At 40.9% G+C, this 26703-nt stretch overlaps 1 protein-coding gene across 6 annotated transcripts in view; it reads left to right on the forward strand.

Moving 5' to 3' along the window:
• nectin1b (nectin cell adhesion molecule 1b) overlaps positions 1 to 26703 on the forward strand; it is a 146937-nt gene that overhangs the window by 94981 nt on the left and 25253 nt on the right. For 5 of the 6 annotated variants that reach the window (XM_051398163.1, XM_051398166.1, XM_051398165.1 and 2 more), the window contains exons 6-8: positions 16968 to 17115; positions 18566 to 18632; positions 25227 to 25322. In XM_051398163.1, coding sequence (XP_051254123.1) covers positions 16968 to 17115; positions 18566 to 18632; positions 25227 to 25322 — 311 coding nt within the window. The remainder of the gene's footprint in view (positions 1 to 16967; positions 17116 to 18565; positions 18633 to 25226; positions 25323 to 26703) is intronic. The other variant, XM_051398164.1, reaches the window with a different exon arrangement.

The following is a 26703-nucleotide window of genomic DNA, read 5'->3' on the forward strand; positions in this document are numbered from 1 at the left end:
CAGCTCTACTGGCAGAAATGGAATATAATATTCAGAGGTATATTTCAATAGTGTATAATCAACTGAATTTAAGAATTGCTATGTTGTTGTTACCTTAGAATGGGCCGTTTATATCTACAGATGCTTTACTTGCGTTACTCACTGAAAATAAATACATCTCAGCTACTTACTCTGGCTAGTTCCTTCCAAAATAATGAATTTCGGGATACTTCAATAAATGTAGTAGCCAGTGTTTCCTCTTGCTCCTTTTGATTTGTAAGGTAGATTTTTAATTCTCTGGAAAGTTCTCTAGATAAAAAACTGTATGTTTTTATAAAAGCGCTGTCTAATAAATGTATAAACTGGAAAACAGCTCTAAAGCTGGAGTTTTGTCTCACCTGGTCGGACTGTCTACTACGCTGTTTAAGCACTCGATGTGTTTCTCCCCCTTTCTTCTGCAAATGCAGCAATTACAACTTCAAATGCATTTATTGAATTCTCACTCATATCCAATGCTGCCTTCAAATAGAACTTGTGAGCTCGGTTACGACATGGGATGTCGTGTACACAAACTCATAAACTCTGAGCTCTCAGAAAATAACCACTTCGGAGGTTGTGAATACCACAAAAGGGGGCATTCATGGACTCTTCTCATGAACATGGTGAATACAACCCCATCTGAGGGCAGCATAGTTCTCTTCATACTATTTTCTTTACTTTTGAGGCAACAAACATGTGAAAATATGGTTGGAAAAAGTTTAATTCACTCAAGCTTTGTCCCAATTAACGTAAATCAGTTGCAGCTGTGTTGGCCCATGGCTGTGTGTGAACATGCAGATAGAAAACCTTTAATTTTATAAGCAGGAAGATGTAAAGGGACACATCAGATTGGTCACTTTTGTCCGAAAAGAGAAATGGGAGCAGGGGACTGTGGATGTTAAGGAGGAAAAAGTTGTGGAGAGACAACACTCATTCAGCTTTCATTTCAGCTTTCATACCTTGGGACAATATGAGTTTCCGTCAGAGGTTTTAGAGGTCATTTATCTTCTCTGCTCTGCTTACCTTTAATGCAATTAAGAGTTATTTCCAGCTTCTACAATACTAACATAAATCTCATGTCTAGGTCACAGTCACTGGTTGGATTGGTCACATTATTTTTTTTTAAACAATAAGTCAAACAAGGAAGAACAATAGGTCTAATGTGTATGAAGATCTATGGCTTGACATAAATTACAGTAAAAATGAACTGCAGACTTGTTTTGTATCCCTGCTAAATGACTGCAGGTGTGAAATTATGGTTTGAAGTTCTGTCTTTGAAATATAAAGCTTGTTTTTTATTTCTTTGCTGCCTTAAATGTGGTTTATTTTTATTTTTTATTATAGTATTGTGTTTTTAAACTGTATTTTGTGATTTTGTTAACGGTTTTGAGAATATATTTATACTTACACTAAGCATGCATTGTGCCATTTTGCAAATGTACTCCTGTTTTACCTGTACTGAAAACACGTGCAACTGTTTCTATGAATACCTCGGAGCAATGAGAGAAAACCTAATTAAATCTCACGTGGCATCTGCAGTTGCAGTTTTACACTGTTTTTATAAACATTATGAGTGTTGTGCGACGCGGGACGTATTCTTCAAAAATCTGACGTCACTGTTGTCAAGACTCTCCGGAAGAGAAAGACTGAGAGGAGAGAGAATTGTTAGAGAGACAAAGAGAGAGAAAAGAGTGAACAAGCAGAGTGTCTGATTGAGGCGTTTGATCCAGGTCACGCTGCGGTCTAATCATTGTAGCTGCGGATAGACACTGCTGGTGGGTTGTTTTATAAAGGAGAGATGGTTGTGCAGGCCTTCTCTCTAGGACCTAATTCAATTGAAGAATAAATGAGTTCTGTTGGTAATTTGGAGATAACCTGTGCAGTGGCCGAGCTTAAAGGAAGATAAGAAACGACACAGAAATGAAGACAAGAAAACGAGACAATTTTTCACCCTGCCTTTGCTAAATTAAACTTTTCCCAGTCCTTCTCAAACTTTAATTAAAACACACACTTGCATGCACATTGCGCACACGGGTTCACACAGTTGTGTTCTTGCTGTCGCACATCCACCAGATAATCCAACAGGAGCAATCAAGTTGTTTGAAAGAGATCAGTAGACAGTGAGCGGTGAGCCTAACTGGAACTTACCGTAGCTTCTCTATCTGTCCCTCTGTTGTTAAGATTAATCATCGAGCCACACTCTGAAAGTCAATGGTCCTTTGAGTCGTAAAACAGAGAGGTGTAGTGGGGATTTTAAAGGGTCAGTTCACCCAAAGCACAACAAACATTTCTCACTTACTCCTACTTCTTTACGAGAAGATTTTGATGGGTATTTTTGAGTTAGCCCAATACAATGACAGTAATGGAAGCTTTGATGGGAAAAACAAGTGATGTCAGTAAACAGATCATTGCTTCAGGAATCGGGACATCATCCATTGGTTTGTGGAGTACCGTTTTGAAGCCTTGAGTTTGGTGTCATGGTCGTCGCCATGACAGTTAGATTTAGCCAGCGAAGTCGTCGTACTGCACAGTTTCAACTCGTCCATAGCGGGAAACAATGGCGGCTTGCCTGGTCACACACAGGCGAGTTACTACAGCTAAACAGTACACTAAAATATGTTTGTGAAACAATGTTAGGTGAGAAATAGGCAATGCTGTAACAGATTCCTATTTGATCAGCACTGCCTAGGTCTAATTTAGAATCACCTGTCAATCACAAATATATACTGTCAATGGGAAAAATGGGAGTTTTTTAATTGTAATTTTTTAATTGTAATTTTTTGACCATTTAAGCTGAAAAAAAAGGTTTTGCGATGGCAGAATATGTTTGATATGTTTAACTACATGGCTAAATATACCTCTAGGGGTCAGTAAAGGGGTAAAACATGATGCAATTTGTTGTTGTATAGACACTACAACAGAAAGTGGCCCAAGGCAGTCCAGATTGAGGCCAAGACCCATCCTTGTTAGTTGAAAAAGTTTCAACTTTAGCGCTTTCCTGATGCTCTTTGACTCCACTTCATGACGCACTAAGACCAGAGAAAATAGAAGAGAGGCTGGACGTAAATAACAGAACAAACTGGAGTTCATGGGGAGTTCTAGGATTCGTCTTCGGTGCACAAAAGGCAAGCTAACTACAACACTTGAACAGTTGGTACATTGGCTGTTTTTTGGATGTTTTGGGAGAAAAAGACAGACCACAGCATGGTGGTCAAATTTGAACAAATAACATGAGTGACTTCACCTTCAGAAAATATGTTTTTGTGATTTGTTTGAGATAAACCTTTAAAGGGCAGGAAATTATTTCAAATGTCTTTAACATGGACAGAAAGAAGCTCTCAGATGTGGCCGTGTGGCATAATGCTGAACACACACAAGATCAACCATCCAACCAAACTATTGCCAATACAATAAATTCACACATAGAAGAAGTGAATGTAACAGCAGCCAGAGTGCCATTAGTAACAGTTTTTTTTGTGTGTCACAACATATTTTGATTGGTTTCAAATAGTCAGTGATTAGTGCAATATATTGAGAGGCATTGGTGCTTTTCATTACTGCTTTTATCGGCTCAATATGACATTCAGGCCTGTTAAACCTGGTGAAAAGGCAATAGAAGATCATACTAAAATTGAGAAAAACAGTATTCCTTCAGGTCTAATGGTATTTATATAGCCATTTCTGTTTTCAGGAGCAAATTTAGAACCTCCGCTTCACAAAAACAAATATCCATCTAGACTGATTGGATCATCTGTGCATCTGGTTTTTGAAACAAGTTGCCCACCGGGGTCCTCGCTTCCAATCCGCCTTGAAATTACACTGTTGCAGCTCCACTGAAACTGAACAAAGAAACATTTGGTTGTGAATAGTACCGCAAACCTCCACATGGTAGCACTTTGTGGATGGGGCCATTTAGCGACTTGTCTCCAATGCAGTTTCCCCTGATTCCTACACGATTACCAGTCAAAGACCCACTTTGCTGTTGTGTTCATCATCTCCTCTCACAATGAAGATGGTTGGTGGCAACACTCTGATCTGTAATTAATGCAGTGTCAAGGCATAACAAGTTGTGAGACGTGTACAAGCCCAGACTGTACAAACAAGCACACAAAGTAGGGCTCTTGACTTTGTGTCAGCCTTTGTCTTCAGTGTCTGAGGTGCTTCATTGCATATAATTCAAGAGTTTTTCAATAAGATTAGCCATTGTTTTCAGTTGCCACACACTCTGACAGCGGTGTTATTTGAAGCATGGCATGTATTTTGAACCCAGACAGTAACAATACATACAGCATCGTCATAACTTGCTTACTGAAGTGGCACATTTTACAGTCTGCATAAGCAATAGGAAAAAGAATGTCTCTTCTTTCCTTGAAATGAAATAAGAAGCTGTGATGTGAGAAATCATCACACGTCTAAACCTTTATTCAGTCTTGATGGACTTAACTGAACTGTGTCGCTGCTGTCAAGGTAGGGTTAAGGTTATATTTGTTTGCTTTGGATTCTGGGAGGAACTGTGTGTGTGTTTCCTGGGCTCTTGGAGAATAATAAAGTATGTTTTTACTGCGTCGTATTGACTTTTTTTTTCTCTCTTTCTTTCTTTTTCTTTTGCCACAACTGAGCGGTTTCCAGAAGTAACAAACTGAGTCCAAAGAAGGCAAATGTGTAAATGTTTAAACCTGGTAGCGCTTGCTATCCTTTAAACCATCCTGTACAATGGGAGGAGTTGTTTTTTTTCTTCCACTCTGTGTTTGCATGTTTGAGCACATTTTTGAGACTTATATGCACTTGCATCAAAACAAGGACAAATCTATCCTCTATAACGCACCCAAATTTCTCATTTTCTCTAGCTAGAGGTAATTGAACAGATGTACAAAAAAATGCATTTTTCCTCGACTGCACTGATTTTGTTGCACAAGACTTGCACAACTTTAATTTCTTTGGAGGGTCTTTTTTTTTTTTTCTTCTCCTCGTGCTCTTTCCCCTCACAGATTTCCCACCACAGATCATTTTCAGTGACCACAGCAGAGTCTTGAGATTCCCCGGCAGTATTTAGCGGTGGAAGTAAGTAGCCTCGGCAGCTCGATGAAATGCCTTTGAAACTCTGGTGTCTGTCTAAGCAGTGTGTGCTCCAAGCAGAGCTGCACTTGGCTGGGGGACGGGGTGATGGTATGCGTGCAGAATCTCAATAGTCACCCCTGTTACGTGGTCTAAAGCAGATCTAAGTTCAGGCAATGTCTGTGAGTGAGAAGAGTGATTTTTCTCTTGTCTGTCGTGAAGAGGACATATCTCCTTCTTTTAACTTTAAAACCTGAGCCAGACTTCAGAGGGCAGGACAGGTTTATATTAGCCCTCTGCCCTTACAAAATCAGTTTGCTTGTCAAAGGGAAATATGCATGCATACTAGCATACCAGTGCATAATAATACAGCAGAGTGAAGTAAAAATATTCTTAAATGCTCAATTTTGTGGTCCTATCTTTCTTTTAAATACCATCTCAATTTCAATATGAATAGAAGGAGACTTAAATCCTCTGCTGAGATTGCTCAGTGATTTTGTTGGCTGACCTTCATGGCAGAAATCTCGAATAGCTCTCCTCCTCATTGACTGTAATAGCCATAAAATTGCGGCTTGTGGTAATGGGTCATATATGTCCCAGTGGTCATTCTTTGCTGCGTCAGCACAGTCGGATACACTTGTGTTCCTTTTCTCATATCAGAATACAGATTTCAGCTTCATTTGGGGATTTCACTTTGAGACAATAACAGATTGGTGACATAAATGTATTTTCTTAGCAGTGGAGGTGGGGATTGTTGAGATTCAGAGAATCCCCTGTGTGAATTTTAAGGGGTTTATTTTCACTTGGAAAATTCAGTATGCACCCATACTGTGTTATTCTCTTTAGCTTTCTTCTCTGTGGGAGCAAGGAATCCCGCATGAAAGCATTTCATCCATCCATCGATTGCTCCCTCCACCATGAGTGCTGCACATTGGTGCCGCAACATGTTTTCACTGAAATGTTTGCCTGAAATCTCAAGCACTGTCGAAACAACCAATTGTGGAGTCCTTATAGCAACCTGGCTTTCCATAAACCACAATGAACTGCACATTAGTGCCAGTCTGTGGAATCTGCATTCCAGTCAAGCAGCAGGGAAGTTGTGCTTACCAGTGTAATTGTTGTTCTGGCTCACTTCCAGCCATTATATTCACTGCATATTGATTGTTTTTCCATGGGAATATAGATAGGAGGTTTCAAGCTTAAGTTTTCCTTCAAAACCAGGTGAGAAGTTGTGTTTTGCCTATGATCAATGTATGTGAGCATGAGCACGTCTCCCCTACAGACAGAAACAGGAAACTGCAATATGCGATGTCATCTAACAGCCTCGTACCTATCCGTTAACTGTGAAGAGTGTGCTGATTTTGTTGGCAGAGAGCATATTTTTAGATGTTTTCCCCCCTTAACTCACACAGAGTTGAGTGATGTAGCACTATTATGATTAACGTAACATGTTTTTTTATACCTAGAACATCATCCAGAGTCTGATTCAGGCAAACACAGATGTTCAGTTTGTTTTGTGAGTCATAATAGATCATTTTATTCAAGGTATTAATTGTGAAATTCATTATTTCTAAAGCCTTATATAAAGTAATCTTCCAACAAATAGAGGTTTAAATATGTAAACTGTTGTGGTATTTGTCTTTATTTATTTCCACTAAGCAGTCTGTAGATTTGGTTCCACATTCAGGTTAAAATGACACGAGAGCAGTCTTCTCTTAAGCTCTAATCACGACTCCAAAAAAGTACTGTATGGATGATCTATATGAGCTAAATAACCAGCAGTAAAGCCACCAATCAACATACTATAGCCACCACAAATGTTAGGGTTAGGGTTAGGGTTTGTTATTTTGTACTTGATTTGATTGCTGTGCAAATTAAATTACTTTTAGACAAGACGGAATGGTTACCATACATGTTAGTTATCAAACACATGTTCCTGTTTTTGAGTGCATTATGTCCTCTGAAGGTATTTCTGCACTATTTTATAGTCTGCATTGGAATAAGCTTCTGAACAGAGAACAGATAATGTTGAATCCTAAAAATATAAATGGGGTGAAGTAAGGGTTCGTCTAGTACAACATCATTAATGTGTTAGATTACTGTCGGCCATGAATCATTTGAGGAAATGTGCTGCCGCCCTCCAGAGCCTTTATGAGTTTTTGTGAAGATGCTACTTTTGTTCAGAAATTGGCAATGAGACATCCATTTTGCTTGAGGAAGACTTCTTTTCAGAAAACATGAATGGTTCACAGTTACATACTCATTACTTTTTATACATATTCATGTCCAAAGATTTTCATGTTTAAAAGATTTTTCTACCTTCCAAACCAAACTTGTAAAAGTATCAGCAGACAGGTCTTGCAATGTTGGAGGACATGTTTGTTTACTTCTGTTTCTGCTCTGAAGTGATGAAGACAGACAAGATGGTTATCTCTGAGATGGTCATCTGTTGAGTCTCCAAGGAGCTTTGTCTTATTTTCCTAAAAAGTAGGAAGTAGTCGTGGCCTTAGGAGAGGTTGCAGGTCGCTTTGCATTGTCAATTCAAGAGTTAGTTATATTTTATTTGGAGTTTTTATCGACCTTTGACCAACCCTTAATTAGATTTGTGCATTCTTTTGACCCATTTATTTTGCGTTGCGTACAACAGTGTTGCAGATGGGACCGAAAATAACAGCAATAATTTACAGGTTGAAGGTGAGAAAGAAGAAAGAAGGTTAGTAAGTATATGATGAATCTAAAAATACTAAACACAGGAGAGGTGTATGATAGCTTCTGTTAGATATGGAATATACGAGAATTCAGAGTTATACGTGTAAACCAGGTTGATTCATGGAGGCGACTGTTTGTCACAAACTTTTGACTCAACTTTTGAACATATTACGTGATCAATCACAACATTTAGGTGATTTCTAATTAAGACTTGGATAACGATTTGAGTAATGAACTTGATGACTTTATGTGTCTGTGTAGATGACAATAACCCTGTCAAAAATTAATCTACCAGTGTTATTAAGAGTGTCAGTGTAATGACAAAGTATTCTTAATCACCAGATGTTATTAGAATATAATCTTCATCAGGAGATTCAGATTCATTATTTGACATTTGACATCATTCCTCAGATTTGCAGTTGTGTACACAACTGGGTTGGATTTATTCAGGGTTTCTGCAGGTTTCAACAGGTTACATTAAAGACTTTTAAAGACCTTTTTAAGACCATTATGAATGTTATTTAAGACCTATTTTATGCGCATACTGGCAAAAAAAGTACAAAGGATATGAATTTTTCCCAAAAACATTTAAAAGCCAGAATGAAAAATGCAACTTTATATACGTAATGTTAACTTCATTAATCCAATTTTTAGGGCCTGTCAAAATCATATTTAAGACAAGCCCTAAAATTCTGATAATTGGAATTTAGACACTAAAGACTTTTAAGACCCTGCAGACACCCTGTATGGATACATCCAAAAAGCTCTTAAAATGCAAGTTATAACCACTAAAAGACAAACAGGGCAGCTGATGACAGATACACTGAGACAAAGATTCAGTGGAGGGGAAATACAAAATCAAAATGTCAGACAAGAGAGAGGTGCTTTAGAAATGAATATTGAAGAGTGAATTCATATTCCTGCACTTAAATCCAGCGGTCTGCCAGCAGGTATAAAAGAATCAATGGTAATTTTCCAGAGAGAACACAAACAGTCCAGTCCAGGAATATAAATATATTGTATTTCAGATCTAATACTCAAACCCACAGAGGTTATTTGAATACATTTGAGTGTGCACTGTGCTTTAGATGACACACATGCTTAGCAGCGGGGGCAGTAAAAGTGGCCGGCCTTTGGGATGGGATCTGCAGACTCACCAGCCCAAGTGTTGCTAAATTGAAAACCTGCTCTCGAACATATCCAGACTGACTGGGTCCGTTACTCTGTCAGCTTTTAACCAGGCAAAGGAAATTACAGCCGTGACCTCACGGCGCTTGCCAGAGAGAGACACTGAGAAGTAATTTTGCTTATGCGGAGAAGAAGGTAGGAGAGAGGGAGGACGAGGTGGAGACGAGGGTACAGATCTGTATAAGCACTGCGGTTTCTCCAGTTTAGAGCTGGGAGCTGCCATTAAATTAACATTCAATACATAGAGGAGTTCAGCTGGGGCATGAAAGGGATTGAGAGCAAGAGACTGGGAGCCCTATCACCGACACTGCCTGGCCAGCTCTTTTTATGAAGCCAAAGCTAGTTTTCAGATTAGTGGTGATGCACGACTGAGGAAACTGCAGTGGAGTTACTGTACACCCCCCCACCCCCCGTCATAAAAGAGAAAAACAGCAGCCTATTGGACAATCTACTGTATTTAATACTGGTATAGGTTTATATTTTTTTATTTTTTTATAATTAAAGTGCTGGAGTGAACGGGCCAGTGGGCAGAATGGATGGAAAGTTATGTAGCTTTTAAAGTAAGCTATTACATCTTGACAGCAGCTACCGGCTTCCTGAAGTTAATAAATGAGTGCAATTCACTTCCTGGAGCGATGTTGCGGTTTATTCCCCCATTAGGAGGCAGTGGTCCACCCATTCCAATCATTCTTTAATTAGAACTGTTGTTATTTAGGCTGTCACAGGAGGTAATACCTCATGACAGCATCAGCATCAGCTTGGCAGCCTGCAATCTCATATTCATTGACAGGGGCTTTGGTGCCGCTTGTCGTCGCTTCATCTACCCCGCCGGACTCAGCGGTGCACCAGACACTTCCAGCTGATGTGTGCGTGGTTACATGGAGATCCCCAGCTCGCCGCGTTGACGTTGAGTGTCGTCTGTTTAAGCATGGAAACATGCTAAGTGTTTTTTTTTATTATTATTGAGGGCTCGTGATTACTTCCCCAGATTGCCTTAACGTACCATTGAGTCACAAAATGTTTACACAGGAATGGAGGAGGCTATAAAGTGAAACAGAATGGCTCAGCAGGCATTTATTCATCCATGCAGTGACATCCATCCATTAGGCGAGATTTGTTTCTTAATTGCAAGTGGCTGTCTGAAAAAATAAAAAAACTGAACAAAATAACAAATACGATAAAAACAAAATAAAAATGACTATGATATTATGTTGCACTCTGGGCTCAGGTGTTTTTCATGGTGGCCCAGCAGGTCCAAGACAGTTAACTTCATAATGGGCTTGGTTTCATCTTAATAAACACATCCCATGTGTTAACAATTTGTGTTTAATGAAGTGCTGCCCTCTGTGGAGCGATGTAGAACAGCAATCAGCGACCATCACATTCCCCCTGCACCCATCACTTCAAACCCCCATCTCCGTTTTGACACATCGGGTCTGAGAGGTGGTGCAGAAACAGACCATCAGTGTGAATCTAGGTGCAGACCTCTCCAGAGGGTAAACTACTGTGGAAAAGGACGAGGATGACATCAGGAGCCCCCAGCTCCCAGAGGAGACAGCTCTGGAAACATTGAACTTTAACAAGATTACCAACTCGGGGCGGGGTTGAAGAAGGAGACGAAACAGCATGTGCCGCTTGGAGTTGGCAGCATGAAATACAGATTTATGAACTCCATTAAACCACATTTCTTTCTCTTTATTGGGGCCTGCAGCATTTACCCAGTGTGGAAAAAGGGTTGAAAAAAAACCTCCTCTAGATAAATTACTAACAGCCTGGGCATTTACTTCCACATAAGGTAGCTGTACAACTCATGAATAGAGAGATAAAAGCAACCAGACACCTTGACTGTTTCACTCTGCTGGTCGACTGGTGACTTGTGCAAGCTAAGGTAGAAAACCAGTCACTGTGGTATTTGGAACAGGTGGCCATCTCAGACTGGCATTGGTGGTGTGGAGCTGGCGTGGGTTAGTAGCCAGACTCTCAATCTGTCCACTTGAAAACTCCCCAGTATTGCTGGAAAGTATTATGGCCCCTGTGGAGGAGATAGCAATTACAATTTCTGATGGGAGAGAGGGAGAGCGCCAGGAGCCACATCCATTCTTGGAATATGATCAGACTTATGACTGGAACATTTTTACAAAGCGCCACCATACAAATGTCCTCTTAATACTATCGGTGTGATTCCTTATAGTTTCAGGCTTTCTATACACTTCCTTTTTACGGTCTTTTTGTCAGACTGCCAGGGGTGACTCTACATTTAAAGACATCATTAAGCTGTGAATTGTCTTCCCTATGCCAGTGTTTGATGAACCACACCAGGCCTCAGCAGGTACATGGCAGTGATCTGCTGAGAAAAACCTGTTTCCATTTAAATCCTGCATTGCTGCATTCTGTGACAGATTGGATTTGGAGTGGGCAAAGCCTGCTCCAGCTGGAGACTGCTCACCCTTTGGCCTCTCACCTGAACTCTTCCTGCTCCGGTATGTGTGACTAACCTGTTCTATGGGAGACTGGTAACACTAGAGGCCCACATGTTTTGGCTATTGAGTACAGCTGGCGCTTGAGATTACACTGTTTTCGTATATTTGGACGGTCCAGACGCTGAAATTGCTGTGTCACTCTGCTTGTAGTTGACATTTATTCAAAAAGGGCCACAAGCAGCAGCGAGGAAGAAATCAATTTTCAGGCCTCAGCTTCAACTGATCAGTTGCTTTTGCTCCATAAAAAATGTTGCCAGATCTTCTCTTTGTAGTAACCACCCCCTACTGGGAGAATTCATATACATCTGTAGGCTCTGCCTGAGGAATGAATAAGTAATAATCACATGCAAAAGCACTTATTCACCCTGTCCCCTAAATCCCATGAGACCTCTGGCTGGCTGCACGTCTGAACTGTGCAGCAAACAGAGTAACCTGCTGGGTGGAAGTTTCACTCAGCCAATGAAGCCCTCTTGATGGATTGTCAGGGAAATTTGATTCTCCGTGGGGCTACCGGCTGACATAAACGTAATGCCACAAAGCCTATCAAAGCTGATGGAGGACCACGTGCAGGCTGTGATGGTACTATGTTTGGATGTTCTGTGCAGCAGAGAAAAACAACAACAGCTCATACATCTGGTGCAGCTCAATGAACACTGGGGAGTAGATGTGACAAGAATGAAGATAGCCGCCACCTCAGAGGGAGCTGCAGCCACAAAAAGCCAAGGTCAAGTCTGTCAGCTCAGATGTGCCACAGTGGTGGACTGACAGCACAGAGAGAGCCGCTGCATGGATGGGTGCATTACACTTATTGAAAATCAATAGCAATCTTTCAGTGGCGGCGACAAGACATATTTGAACAACAGCCTTTACTCAATAGAGTTTGGTCAGATTTTATGCAGGTTTTCCACAGGTTAAGAGTCAAAGGAGGTCAAAGGGTTATTTGATTTTATACTTAACTTGTTTCTTTAGGGTTTGGTGTGTTTCTTGATTTTGGTGACACCTTTATGATAAGAGGTCATGTTTTGCTTTAAATGCTATACAGGAGTAAGCTCTGTGTGGATTTTTACCTTTGTTTTACCTTCTTATCAGTGGTGGAAGAAGTGCACGGATAATTTACTTAATTCATAATCAACATATTTGATAGAGTCAAATGACATTCGCAGCAAATTAACACAAGATTTTGCTGCTTCAGTCAGTTTTTTTTTAACCTGTTTTTCCTAATCATTTTGGTTTTATCATGCACACATTTAATACACATTCTGGCAGGTCTTCAGAAACTCTGATAAGAATGTGTGCACTAACTGCCCCACACCAAACGCCAGACAAATATAGTGACCAGCTAGGACTGGTCATGGTGGAAGCCGAAACAGAGCAAAAGGAGAGTGAATACAGCACTTACAGCCATCAGGTGGCAATAAACACAACTCCAATTAGATGATAATGTTGCGCTGTATCTTCTAGACACGAGAGCAGACCATTTTAGGCTAAAATGTGAGTTAGAAGAAGTTTGTAAGGCGATACAGTTTTTAAAATTGATAAATGTAGCTTCCAGAAGCAATACCACATTCTATAAATAGTCCATTGCAGGTGAAAGCCTTTTATTCAAATATTTACTTAAACCTAGAACAAGGAGTTTTTCATTGGTTATGAACCAGTCTCAATGTATTACTGATGCCTCTGGATGACCTACATAAGCACACGAGACAATCAGCAAGAACATTGGCTATTTCCATAGTTATTATTCATTTTGTCAGATTAATTCTTCTTGAAATCAACAAGGTGGTCGAAACACTACTGCTTTTGTCCACAGAGGTGGCCAGAATCAGCAAAAAAATGAAAGTTCCTTGTTGCTGCTCAAGTAAAACATATATAATAATTAGGCTATTATCAGTAAAATGGATTAAAAAAAGTACAGAGTTTTGCATTTTTCCCATTGAAATATAGAAGCGTTGTAGACGTGAGTACAGCGTAAAATGGAAATACTACAGCAAAACTGTACTAAAGCTCAGTACACCACCTCTTATATATAATGCAGTACATAGTCCAAACAAACTGCTGTTGTAGTCCTTTGTGAGCAGAAAAAGGATAATTTCCTGTGGAACAGAGAAGCTTTCCCAGAAAAGAGCATGCTCCTTCGGAACAGTTAGCTATAACGTATATATAAAATTACTACACTCATTTTTTCATTATTTGAAAAGTGGTTGCTTTTACCACTTTATATGTTTTCAGACTTTGCTGTGCAGTGGTTTTCCTCTTCCTATTAACAGCACGATGTTCGTTTTTCTTCTCCAGGTTTTACAACACTAAACTGAATGGAGATAATGATGGTTCTGGTGTTGGTACTCACACTGTTGGTGGCTGTGTGAACTGCTGCATACAGTAACTCAGTCCCCATGCCTATAACTGTTGGCAATCCACTGTTTATTCTACAACAAGGGCAAAGCCCTCTTCATGTAGTACTGCCTGTTGTGTACAGCACGGGGGAATTTCCAAACGATTGCTTGCACAGGACTAAGTCACAGACAGAGAATAATAACACAACAGAAATATGAGTCTCTGCTAAAGATTAAAGCTACAGTACAGAGGTGAACACAATCCAAGGTCAGGCATGAATATTTGTCACTGACTCATTTGCCTGTCATGCTCGCCAGATCGCCTAATTTTTCCTCAACCTTCGTGACATCTGCACACTTGAACTCTAAATTCCACGCTTGTCTTCACATTCTTCAATAGCTTCTGTCCTTGAGTGGTTTCAGCAGGAATTCAAGTTCACTCGTCAAAGAACTGCTTTTTTAAGGTCTATTCATGTCATCAACAATCCATGTGTTGTGTGCTGAAAAGTGATGTTCAGAACTGGGAACTTTTATTTAATGGAATTTACCTTTGTAGTCTTACCACCACGTTCCCAAATTCTCAGCAAATCATGTCCTTGAAAATACATTCCCCGCAGTAATTGAATCATCAGGCACCAGTTATCTGGTACAGTTATACTATCTTACTTGGACTAATTGAATTTGAAGGTGTGTTGTTGGCTGCACATACTGTAGAAGGGCTTGACTCAGAGGGTAGCTCTCGCTTTTGTGATAAAATTATCCCGGCTCAGCATTATCGTACACAGTGTTAGAGTAACGGAGTGTGCTCGCAAGTCGTTTTTTCTACACTGTCCAAGGCACTCCCTGCTATCCAGCCCTAGCGAGACTAACATTTTGCAAAATCATTTCGCCAAAATGGGGGCATACATGTGACGATTGTGATGATTAGGATGCTTTAATGTAAAACTGGTGTACCGAAAAGGAAAGCTTTAATTTTTGATGACTCTCCGGCAATGGAATAAGTAGACAAAGCGCTTAGACTGTGCGCCAGATGGCTCACCCTACCTTTATGTGTTAGGAGGTGACAGTCTAAATCCTGTGTGCTGAGTGCCTAAGGCTCCACAACAGGGAAATTGCATTCTGATCCAGTCCACTCCTCTGTGTGTTAGTGTTATACAACAGACTATTGTGTCTGGCATTTGCATTAGGGCCATGAAATTCAGCCCACTGGCTTTCACTACATAGTGCGATGAGACAACAGTAGGAGTTCTAGCTTATCTGTTGCCATGCTACAGCAAGATCACATTTACGCTCTGTCTTCAAAGCTACTTCAGAGCGTTTTTATTGAAACGCATCACAAGCAGGGAGTGTATGTGGTCACGAGAAAACCTATTTACTTCCTTTTGGTGTGTAAATTTGACATGATGTGACTTTTAAGTACCAGACGATTGAAAATTAGAGCAGCAGCAACAACCGCAGCGTGACACGACACGAGCGCTGACTTTGAGGCAGCGGGTGTCGGGTACAAGGTGGGTTAACTTGCCTGCTATTGTGTGGCCGTATGTGAAGCAGTCCTCTGTGTATCCATCATTATGGGCACTGAATCAAGCAAGCAGGCAGGGGCTGTTGAGAAGAGGCCCCCTGGGAGTGAGGCCTTGTCCTGTCACTACCGGGAGGGACGGCCAGATAATAATGGAGACATCATGAGGGCAGGAGATAGGCTTTCCTTTTCAAAGAGGAAGATGGTGAGAATTTGCAGTATCCCATCACAACAGGCTCACAGCCATTGATTGGTCCCTGGCCTGTCTTAAAAAGGACAGCTTTAACTGCTCTTGTCGAAGAAAACAGATGCCAGTGCTGTTTGCCTTCAGAAAATAAAAGCTCCATTATGAGCAATGACTGTCCTATTTCAGTAATACCTGATATCAGTTGGGACTCAAGAAAGAGGTTCACATGGGACCTGCAGTAATTTACCTTTTTATCTGTGTGACAACAGATAAATTACATTTTGATGTATTCTGATCTCATACAGGATGATTCATTGTTGATACCAGATGTAAAAGCATCAAATCAGCAGGCTCCTTCACAAAGAAAAGACGTTGATTTCAAAGCACATAATTTCTTGCAATGCATCCAGCTAAAGCAACTATATGCTGGCATCAGAAAGTATTTATTTTCCCAAATTTCCTCCAGTGTCAGATGTTCACTGGTCACAGATTTATTTTGACAGTCACTTTGAAAACTCTCAAAGACACTTCCAGAGATTGGCTCTCAGAGACACTTCCAAAAAATTAAGTTTAGGAGATGATTGTAGCCCGTTGCAGTTCTTAAAAAACAGGTTTCATCAGTGTCTTGCATTTTATTTTTTCTCTGCCATCCCCATGCCTTTTTAAGTTGATAGCCTTGGTTTTATGTACACACAGGCGACTGGAGTGAACACAGTGCAGAGAGAGTAACATCAACAATCTGCAGTCTTTACTGACTTAAACCGTTGTGTCATTTGAGAGTCACTTGTAGACTAATTTTTCCATGTTTTGCTCTCAACTGAATTAAGTAGATTGTTTTACTTTGGAAACCGCACACATTCTTTCTCTGAAATGCTGGAAATATATTTTTGCATTCATTACCCCCTGCTGGCAAGAACTTTGAAATATAATAGCTTTGTCGTTCTCTTAAGAGTGCATTTAGGTTCACAGTCAAATCCAAGCCAATTTAGACTCTTTTTGAACACTTGATGGAGTACACATTAGAAATGCAGCAGCAGCTTCTGAGTGACCACAACTGTGTGGTATTCATGCAGTGCCAGGGTGAGCAGGACAATGGTCTCATCTTAAATATGTCTCTGAAAATAGTGTTTGGATGTGTTTTATGACAGAAAGCTTCAGGCCTGGCAAATGCCATGTCAAATGTCTTTTAAAGATTTTCCTTTTACAATAGTCTATTGTTTCTGTCTTATTTTTGGATGCATTGCTGCTTTCATTTTGAAATATTTTTAACCAGTTGCTGAAGTATGTCCAAAATGTTTGTGATTTATTGCAAAAACAAAAACCTCATGTTCCTTCAAGGAGACATCATTGAGATGTAGTATTAGTGTTTCTTTGTCCTCGCTGCTGTTAGATTTTTTTTTTTTTTCAAGTTCAACCCAGCCGCATCAATTACTCAACAAGCACCTATACTGACACGTTATTTCTCCTCCTGTCTGCAGAGAAACCAATGCCGCAGGGTCCCCCAGGTGGTGTTATTGGGATCCTTGGAGGTGTCGTTGCCATTGGACTCATCGTCGGCGTGGCTGTTACTGTTTTCATGGTCCATCGGCGGCAGCAGAAGACCCGCACTGAGACAGATAATGACCTGTGAGTACCGAGCCTCTGCCAGAGAATATTGCAGGGGGCTGGACAGGTGGTAAGATTAGGTGTGCTCTCTTGTCAACCCATGAGAAAGAAACACTTTGAAACGGACAAAACTGTTTTTTGCGAGAAATAATGTAAGAAGAACGCACTGAGAACATGTCGCTGTCTACTTGTCTTTCATTCTAAGAGCCGATAATCTCCATTCCTATAGGTTACTTTAGGAAAATAATCTAATTGCAGCCAGACTTAAAATAGTTCATCTCCGTTTACTGTTGCTGATATAATCAATGATTATCATTGAAGTGGCAGCTATTAAGTAGTTGCTTGATTGTAATGTGGACTATAGTGAGCCCGTTTTCCATTAAAACACTATTTTCTCAATCAGGACTGATTGCAAGAGCATGTGCTGCATGTTCTTGGAGAAAGTTTCACCAGCCTTTTTAAATATGAGAACTGAAGTGGTAGCTTAAGTCTAAACCAAAATGCAACATTTGTAATAAATAAGACTTTTAACTTTTAAATTAAGGCAGACAGACTGCTCTTAGATAGATTTAAGGACGCTGTGTCTGACTTTATTTACTCCCGCCTCCCCTCCTATGGCCAACCAGGTAATTTTGTTCTGCCTGCAAACCAGGGGCCATGACAATTTTGAACATTGCCAGCTGCTGCATGTACACAGAGGGGAAAACAGAAGTTGCAGAGGATGCAGCTGAGGGAACCACAATCAACAGAGCTGTGAAAATCTAAAATATATTCTTGTGTTATTCCAAAGGTGATAAAAGTCTCTGCCATCTGTTTTGGGAGAATTGTTTGAAATCTTTTTTCAGCGAAGAAGGAAACAAGCATTCAAGTTCCTGCTAATTGCCTTTGTCTAAAAAAAAACACCTGGCCACGACAGATAGCTCAATGGTTGCCAGGGTTTCCATGATGCTCTTGGCTATACTGGATATACAAGATGCAAACCACATCCCCATGGGAATGATGCTGCTGTGTGCAGGGGTTGGCTATCTTCCTCCCTGGGAATATTACCAAAACAACTGAGGTTGGGGGTGTGCAGAGTCTGGCTGAGGGTGCACATGAGCCTTTAATCAACTCACATGATGAGATTACAATGCTTATTTTAGAGACCCCCCTCCAGAATCGTGTAATTGATTTGATATTCATAGCAGTGATGCTAACATCAAGCGTTGATGGGACGCTGTGCCAGGTTTTTGGCCTCCGCGACTCTAGTTGCTGCTTGTCTTGGCGCTCTGCGGGTCCACCGCTGAGCCTGCGGAGACCCAGAAACCACACTGCTTCTACCTCTCAGGAATGCTTTTTAAGACAAATGAAGCACACAGACTCTTACCTCTCCCATTGCTTTCTGTCTCTTTCTCCCTCCTTGCTAATCTATCTTTCTTTCTCACTCTGATGCCAAAGTAACTGCTCTCTGTTTCCCACTCCCCTCCCTCAGCATTGCTGTTGCTGCTGTTGCTGATAGTTGTGTGACACAGGCTCCAGAGAAGCCAGAGTCCCCCACAAGGAAAGTAGAGGCACCTGACCCCAGTCTATCCCTTGCTGAACCCTGTCCACCTGGATCCTCTATTCTGTTGCCTGCATGTAATGGTGGCCTGCAAGTGACATACTTGAGCACACCATTGTGAGCGCTGAAAGCAGCGAATGTGCATCAACATGATTTACTAGACATTCACGCTGGACTTGACATCTGAAAAAACTCCAATTTAAGGGATTTCTATTTTTCTTTTGATAGCGCTCGACAAATTGAGACGTTTGAATTTCACTTCAAACGTCTCTATTTATTGCATGACAAACAAAAAAAACCATCCAGTTCCATCAAATAATGGTGATGCAGTTTGATAAACAACTATGAATGAAAATTAAGCTCGATGGAAACAGTGCCAAGATAAATCAAACTTAATTAAAAGTCTTAAGATAAAATATCCAGCTCCACTCAGAGTTTATCAGATCCAGGGAGCTTGGACAGAGCAGAGCACTTTTTTTGACGAGTTTGAACAAATCTGTACGCTTATAGAGGCTTTGTTTTACATAAGCTCAAACTCACTGATAAAGTCCATTGTGCAGCCTCCCTCCTCCACCTCTTGCTCTTCCCCTCCTTTTATGTGCATGATTGTCGTCCAATATGCATGACAAGAGTTGTAGTCGTGTCAGTGCTGTGTTAACTGTTGTTTCCTACTTGTAGCTCGGCATGTGTTGCTTAATGTAGTGAAATGTGATTCAAATCGTTTTAATTGTCCAGATGAATATTTGTGTCCATTTTTCTGTGGCTTGTCTTCAAACATGTTCAGTGTCTTATAGAGGAACTGTTTACTTCTTTTGAAATGTCTAATTATGTGAATGCAGATAAGTTGCGAGAGAATGTGTGGAGTTGATTTTAATGTAGAGAAGCACTGCGAGAGATTCATAGTTTTATATGAGTGTCTGATGTCAGGGTAAAGGGGAAGCATTTAGCCAGACTGTTTAATTCTGCATGTTGATGAGCCGTTAATCAAGCCTGGGCATTTGATAACATGCCTGACTGCACCGCCAGTCACGCCTCTGTTTGCCCTCACAAAGCAGCACATGATGTGACTCAAAATTGGTCAATCCTAATAACTCACTGGCCCTTTAGAGGCTGCACTGGCACAACAGTCAACTGGTTATCAAAATAGATGGGCATTGTCAAAAACGATGTTCTCAGAATAATGTGTTCATCGCTCTGTCTTTTGCCCGAGTGTGATGTATGACCTCCAAACTGCGGAAGAGCGCTGCCAATCGTGGGCGCCGTTCCCCTGTAAAATGAATTCACTCACTAGTGTTCCTGACGTGCAGCTGGTGTTGACACAGTTGCAAATACTCGCTGGTATAAATCACTTTGATGCCAACTTCCTGGCCATATTAACCATGATATCTGAGAAAGAATCACATGCAGAATGTAAAAGGGTGATGAATTATGAGCTGGATGTAATTGTCACCAAACAACATCAACGCTTTTTTATTTCTCAAGTGTACGTATGAATACTTCCACGTTAGGGGCTTCGCAGGACTCAAATGTAGTACCATTGTGATTTTGGTGGACACTTGAAATTATTGATAAATTCTACAGTGAGGTCAACTTGAAATGTTGTAGTTATAAAAACGGATGTTTCTTTAGCAGCACAATTTGAACCATGACACCGGGAGGAGTGAATCGTCGAGATATGACTTGTTCTTGTGAACCCTTTGATTTATAAACCGGTCACCAGTGCTTTTCACCATTGCTGTGTGGAGACCATTCAAATGTGATAAATGGTAATTCATTGTTGGACACCTTCTAGCTTTAAGCTGTAACCAAAGTAGGACTGTCTTTATTGTCTTTTTGGGTCATTCAACATGGACTGTTATTGTACTGGGTGTGAATTTCAATCATTCACTGTTGTTGTTTATGAATGAAAATGGTGCTTGGTTTCTCTGTACAGAATGTTATACATGCAGTGCAACTGTCTATACCAACCAACTTTATTTTCATGTTTTCTTTGTATAGCAGTGTATGTAATCTAGTATCCATGCCTAAGGTGTTGAAAAAGGTTTGAAAACTGGCCGTGTGTGTATAACTGTAAAGTCAAATGTTCTAAGAAGCAAAACCTTCCTCCAACGACAGAAATAGTTTTTGATAAACTTGTCAAAGAACAAAAACAGAAGTCGTTTTGTTTCATTCGTGTTTTGTTCTTTCTTCTCGTGTGAGAAAAGAAAAAAAAAAAAAAAGCTGAGCTCTGCAGAGTAATTGTTGTCCGCCTTTTGAAAAGATCGGAGCGAGACAAAGCATGAAAGTAATTGCCTCCTAAAGATCAAATCACATTTATCCCGTCTTGCAATTAAAAGTATCATTAGCATTTAAATTGCCAAATAAGATTGTGATCAACAGAAATCAATGAGAGCACCAAGGATCAGCTCAAACACTTCACGTTGTTTTCTGCGAGCGGGACTCATATGGTCATATGGCGGCTCTTTAATCCAAACGCTTCTGGGGATGCGACACTTCACTTTCTTTCACACGCAGTAGCAGACAGCAAGAGTCATTTCTAACTGTCACACAACAGAATATCTTAACTCTAATTATCTGTGGCTCAAAAACTGCCTAATTTTTGCATACATTTTGAATAGAAAGGTCACTTTTTTGTGAGTGCATTGCAAAAGTCATTTTCTTTGCTGTAAATCTTCCCCCACAGATTACTCTTCTCAGTTTAAGGATTAGTTATGTTTTCTCCTCGCTATCCCCCTTAAATCTCCCCTTAAGCTGCCCTGAGCCTTTTGTAGCCAACAGAGCGAGGAGGAGCGAGGTCTTCAAGGTGGATGTCTGAGTAGGAAACGGTGCAAACTCGAATGTAGCTTATGGTTCCCTGCCCAGTGCTTTCTGCTCCCCACAGGCTTGTGGTGCTTGTCAGCTTTCATTAGTGTCTACGCCTCACAAAGCCAACGCCCACATGCTGCCTGCATCACATTCAGCTCTGAGGAAGACTGTGTGTAATCACACAGCTGAGATGCACATGAGGTGGTCAAGCTGAGATGAATATCATCAGGCTGCATCAGACTAATGACGGATCGAGCAAACATTAAGTGCAAGCCGTTAGATTGTAAATGCATCATGGGAGAACATGCAGAATATTATACACACATTTCAAGTGCTGAATATTTTATTCGCCATATGGCAAAGTATACATCATACAGCAGAAAACAGTTGTAATAAATATTTAATGTTACACAGCCTGTTATCAGCCCTCGCTTTCACTCTTCCTTCCTCTTTATTTGGGATGAGACTGTCCAGTGTTCAACATCTTTTTATTCACAGTGACAATTTTGGCCTATCTCCACAGTTGGTCTCAGAAATTGTAAAACAAGAAAGGCTGCATACATTAATCAACGGCATTCACAAGAAGTATATATTTAGGATCAAAGGCTAATCTTATTTAGCTTGAAAGCCGGCTTTGAACAGGAAGGAAGTCATTTAATTATTTAGCTGGAGCTCGCCGTTGTACGATATTGTGACGAAAAATACGTTCACCTGTCAAGTAAAGTAAAGTCATTTTAATAACTGCTGCCACTGTTGAATCAATAAATGAAACAATAGAAACTTACATTTACATCTATAATTCCATCCAGCTTCAATTAGTTTGTCACATGCACGTGAGTTTATATCTACATGCATGCACTCTGTGTCCCAATTGCTACATGCTAATTCTAAGCTAAGTCTGAGCATGTGGCGCGTGCACACTGAAGAAATATACCCAAAGATGTCCACATGTTAACTAAAGTAATTTTTGAGTGCTCTGTCAGTGGGCATTTTTTCCACAGGAAATGGAGGCACTGCTCACAGCTGGAAAAAAATCAATGAAAAAAAATATAGAGGTGCATATCACAACTGCAGTCTGTTTTTCAGGGTTTTACGGTTATCATTTTCAGCTATTTTTCTGCAGAGATCTGACAATGTGGTGGGCACTTAGGGCAATAAACACAAGCACACAGACTTCCTGGTTCAGTTTTTACCTACCGTACCTGCCATAATTGTGCTCACACAAATATATTTCAAATAAAATGAGGGATTAATAACAATACATTAGATGTGTTCACCATATGACAGCCAAGATGAAGAAAATCTGATATTCCTTTAGTTATCCTTCAGGTACACTCAAGGATATCAGCATGCACGCTGAGCTGGCTTTTGATTGTGCTGCTGATGGACACTACAGTCCAACAGTTCAATACTCGCGGGAAATAAAAAAGCTTCTCACAGCTGGAAAAATGAGAACAAATTGTCGATAGAGTTGATACAGCTTCAGGAGCAGAAAAGTAAACGTGAAGTTTTAAGAAATAAATCTCTTTTTTAGAGTTGAATCTTCTTTTATTACTTCCTGCCAGTACAAGACAAAGAATATGGATGTCCTGTACACTAACAGAAACAGTATTTGTACTTTGTAGTCTTACTGTACTCTGGAATTGGGACGCAGCTGGAGATGGAGAACACACATATGGTATGTTTGTCTTGTTACATGCGTGCCTGAGCACACAGCGACACTGTATATCTGTGCGTTCGGCACACACGCCGCTTTATCAAACACTGAGGCTACTTTTCGCCCTGTTTTCTTGCTATTGTGTCAACCAGTAGTGACAGTCTGTACATGGATGCTCTCCTGAGGCTGCTGCTTGTGCGTAACGTGATTACAAATGGAGCTAAATTCAATCAAGAAAGGGACGTATGACAGGGAGAAAGTGGTTTCTGTGGGGTGGAAGTCGTGAGACGAGGGAGTTTCTTCATGTTTGGTCAGATTTAATAAACCCACTCTGCATATGGGGCCCCAACACACTACGTATCTGAACTGGCTCCTTCACATAATGTGCAATGAAATGCAATCATCAGGGGTCCTATGGGATCAAATGTAAGTTGAAATGCAGTAGGATCTGAATGCAAATGTTGCATCATGCATAAACATAGTAGGATTTATCCTGCTTGAGTAAATCCATTCCAACATGAAGATATGCAACAGATTTGTCTTAAAAACACAGTGAATCTTGTGGAAAACATTGGCTGATGCAACGTTTGCTTTTAACTAAATGTCAATTAGGTCAGGGCACGAGGTATTCATCAGCTTTTTGTTTCAGCAGATTGAAGAATTGTGTGCACAAGGCTGACAGAGGCTGAAAATTACATTTTCTCTCATACATTTCTTGAAAGCAAATGATCTTGTCGACTGTCATAGTTTTTTTCTCACCTGTATCAGACTCCAGTCAATCATGAGCGACGGATTACAATACTTTATAATGAGCACGCTCCTGTACCTGCGGAATCCGCATTTCCACTAGACTCATAATTATCTGTCTCAGAGAAAATGGATGCTGCTCCTGTGAAGGCTCTGCGATGGAAGTGGTTATTGTAGACGAGGGAGTGTGTTGCGCGCTGCCTCTCTGTGCGTTTGCTGTGCCTCTGTGCTGCAGGCGGGCCGAAGAGGGTGCCACATGAATCTGGCAGTGGCACGGCAGCCCTGTCTGGAGACAAGGTGATACGGACTGGAAATAATGAGCGTGAAAGAAGGAGTTAAGAGGTGCACCCATGCACAAATTTTCTGCACATTAAAACGCCGGCTTGGCCTTGCGGAAAGGTCATGTTATTCAATAAGGACGTGAACCAGTGCGAATGGGAGGCGGGAGGAGCTGGAGATAATGCATGTAGGTACACAGCTCAGTGTCTGTGCTCCACTTCATTATCTTTGATCACTCCTGATATCATGTCAGAATGCGGCAGATGACATCTGACTGCCAGCATGTTTGAGGGAAGGGGTTTTCTTTGTAACAATTTCGTAGCAACAACCCTTCTGCTTCCTTGTCTGAAATAATTATCCGGATGCACTTCAAACAACTTCAACATCAAGCTTTCAATTACTGCTGTCTTTCCTGTTCACGATTTAATTTTCCTTTTTATTATCACGTCAACGACTGTGTGCCAGAGTGGCCTTTATCGCCAGTGAAAATTTCTTTGTTGATTTGAAGAAAATAGTTGTTTGCTTTCCTGTTAATGGCGGCATTTAAATGAGCACAGGTGTTCAGCTGTTGAGGCTTTGTTCTTCACCAGGTGTGTCAACAGTGGGGCGGGGTGAACGCCTTGGGATTAGAGGTTGTTAGTACCAGGGATCCAGGGAAAGGTGGAGAGCAAAAGCTGCCTGCTGAGCTCTCTGAGTCACAGCTCAGGACGACATGTCAAACAAACAGTCGCTGCACAGTAGGCAGGGTGTTTGTCCGCGTGGCACTCTGGATGAGGCTCGATCCACCCTGAGGACTTGACTCACACATGCCCTTCTCCCTGCCCCCTATACCCCCTCCATCCCTATCTCCTCACCTCAGTGTCCAATTACAGCCCACTCTCATTAGCACAGTGTCTCTCCAGCGAGAGCCTTTGAAAGGGCAGGTGGAATGGCTGCCGCCGCAACAAAGCCACCAACACGAGATCTATCAAAATCCAAGGAAAGAGTGAAAAAGGCAAGTGCAGGCAGGACTTCTCATTATAGAGTGCTGTAGAAGGTGAGGGACGTAGAAAGTGGCCATCCCTTACTGTGCTGAGTGTCATGTTATCTTTTCACTCTCTTAACAGGACCGACCTCCCACCCGCCCACAAACCGGCCCCTCCCCCGCCAAAAAAGAAGAACAGTGACATGAAGGGACACTTGACATCCGATGACATCCAGGTAAGATCCTCCTCCTCCTCCTCCTCTTCTTCTTCCTCTTCCTCCTCTTTTCTTATTCTTGTCCTCTCTGGCTGAGAACCTTCCAGATGTACGTCTCATATTTCTGCCACTTTGTCATATTTTTGAGTGAAATGTTGCCAGTTCAAGCCCCAATTATAGATCAAAAAGTGTACAAAAAACATGCACAATTACATTAATAAGACAGCTATAAGAGCTACTCAACACCAGTGTGGCTGAGCTTAATTTTCTGTCTTCTTGAAAAGTGTCATCTTACAAAGCTGTCCGAGTGTCTCTCATCATCTTCTCTGGACTGGCGTTTGTCACAGAGCTCCTTCAACAATCCAGTTACATTACAATTAGCTGAGAGTGCTTGAATATCTAAATATAGAAATGTCTTGTTCTCCAAGCGAAGCCACTAACAACTCATGTAATTACCAATCTAATTAATTCCCCTCTTAATATGTAAAGTAATAGTAAGTGAGTCATTGGTGACACATAAATACTGACCTGACCACACATTATATTAAAAAAGACTTTGTTGTTTGAGTTGGGAAGCACTTTTTATTTCTGGGTTGAATACTGCGTGCGGGTGGCATTATAGTCAGCCCTCCTATTGAAAATATGCAGCATATGTCTGATTTGAGACGTGCATTATATTGCATTAATTAATTTGATTGTATTTGGACCTTATAAGGTGAGTGGCAGCGATTATAAAGTAATACTCAAGTCTCGATAAACAGCTTAACACCATTTTTTTTTAACACCGAGACATGTTTTCATCATTTGAATGAGCAGTTTTATTATTAATCAGAGACAATCTTAAATGTCAACATCAAGTGGATTAGTGAGGAGAATCAGATCACTGGTCTGGGGCGAAAAAAGGCAAAAGCACCACCACTGCAAAGACTTGTGCTCAGTCCATGGCAGTGCTGCCGCTGTGATGTACAAACATGCAGAGGTTGAAGCGGTTGCATGAAAGCCACACGTGTTACGGCCCCCTGGTAGAGTTTCTGCCTGGCAGGTGAAAAAAAGCCAGCAGCAGTACTGGCATGTCCCAAAATCCGTACACACACAATATAAGCAGGTCTGAGTATGTGTTCAAACTGGGAAAAGTGGCTCATACACTAAATATGGTTGATTTTTGAGGGTTCTCACAGCTGGTAAAAATTACAGATAATTGTGGATGGTGGTGAAACAGCTCTGGGAACACCTCTGAAAATAAAAAATAACAGCTGCCTTTTTACAAGAAAACATTTTGCTGTCTCTTTGCTGCGTTTGATTGGCAGTGTCAGTCTAAAGTCGCAGCTTGATTGCCTCTGCATGGCCGGCATATATATCATTTCCTGTTAGTATAAAACAGCCAAGTGTCTTCTATACTCCA

The sequence above is a fragment of the Dicentrarchus labrax genome, unplaced genomic scaffold, assembly GCF_905237075.1.
Source record: "Dicentrarchus labrax unplaced genomic scaffold, dlabrax2021, whole genome shotgun sequence".
In the NCBI taxonomy this organism is placed as follows: domain Eukaryota; kingdom Metazoa; phylum Chordata; class Actinopteri; family Moronidae; genus Dicentrarchus; species Dicentrarchus labrax.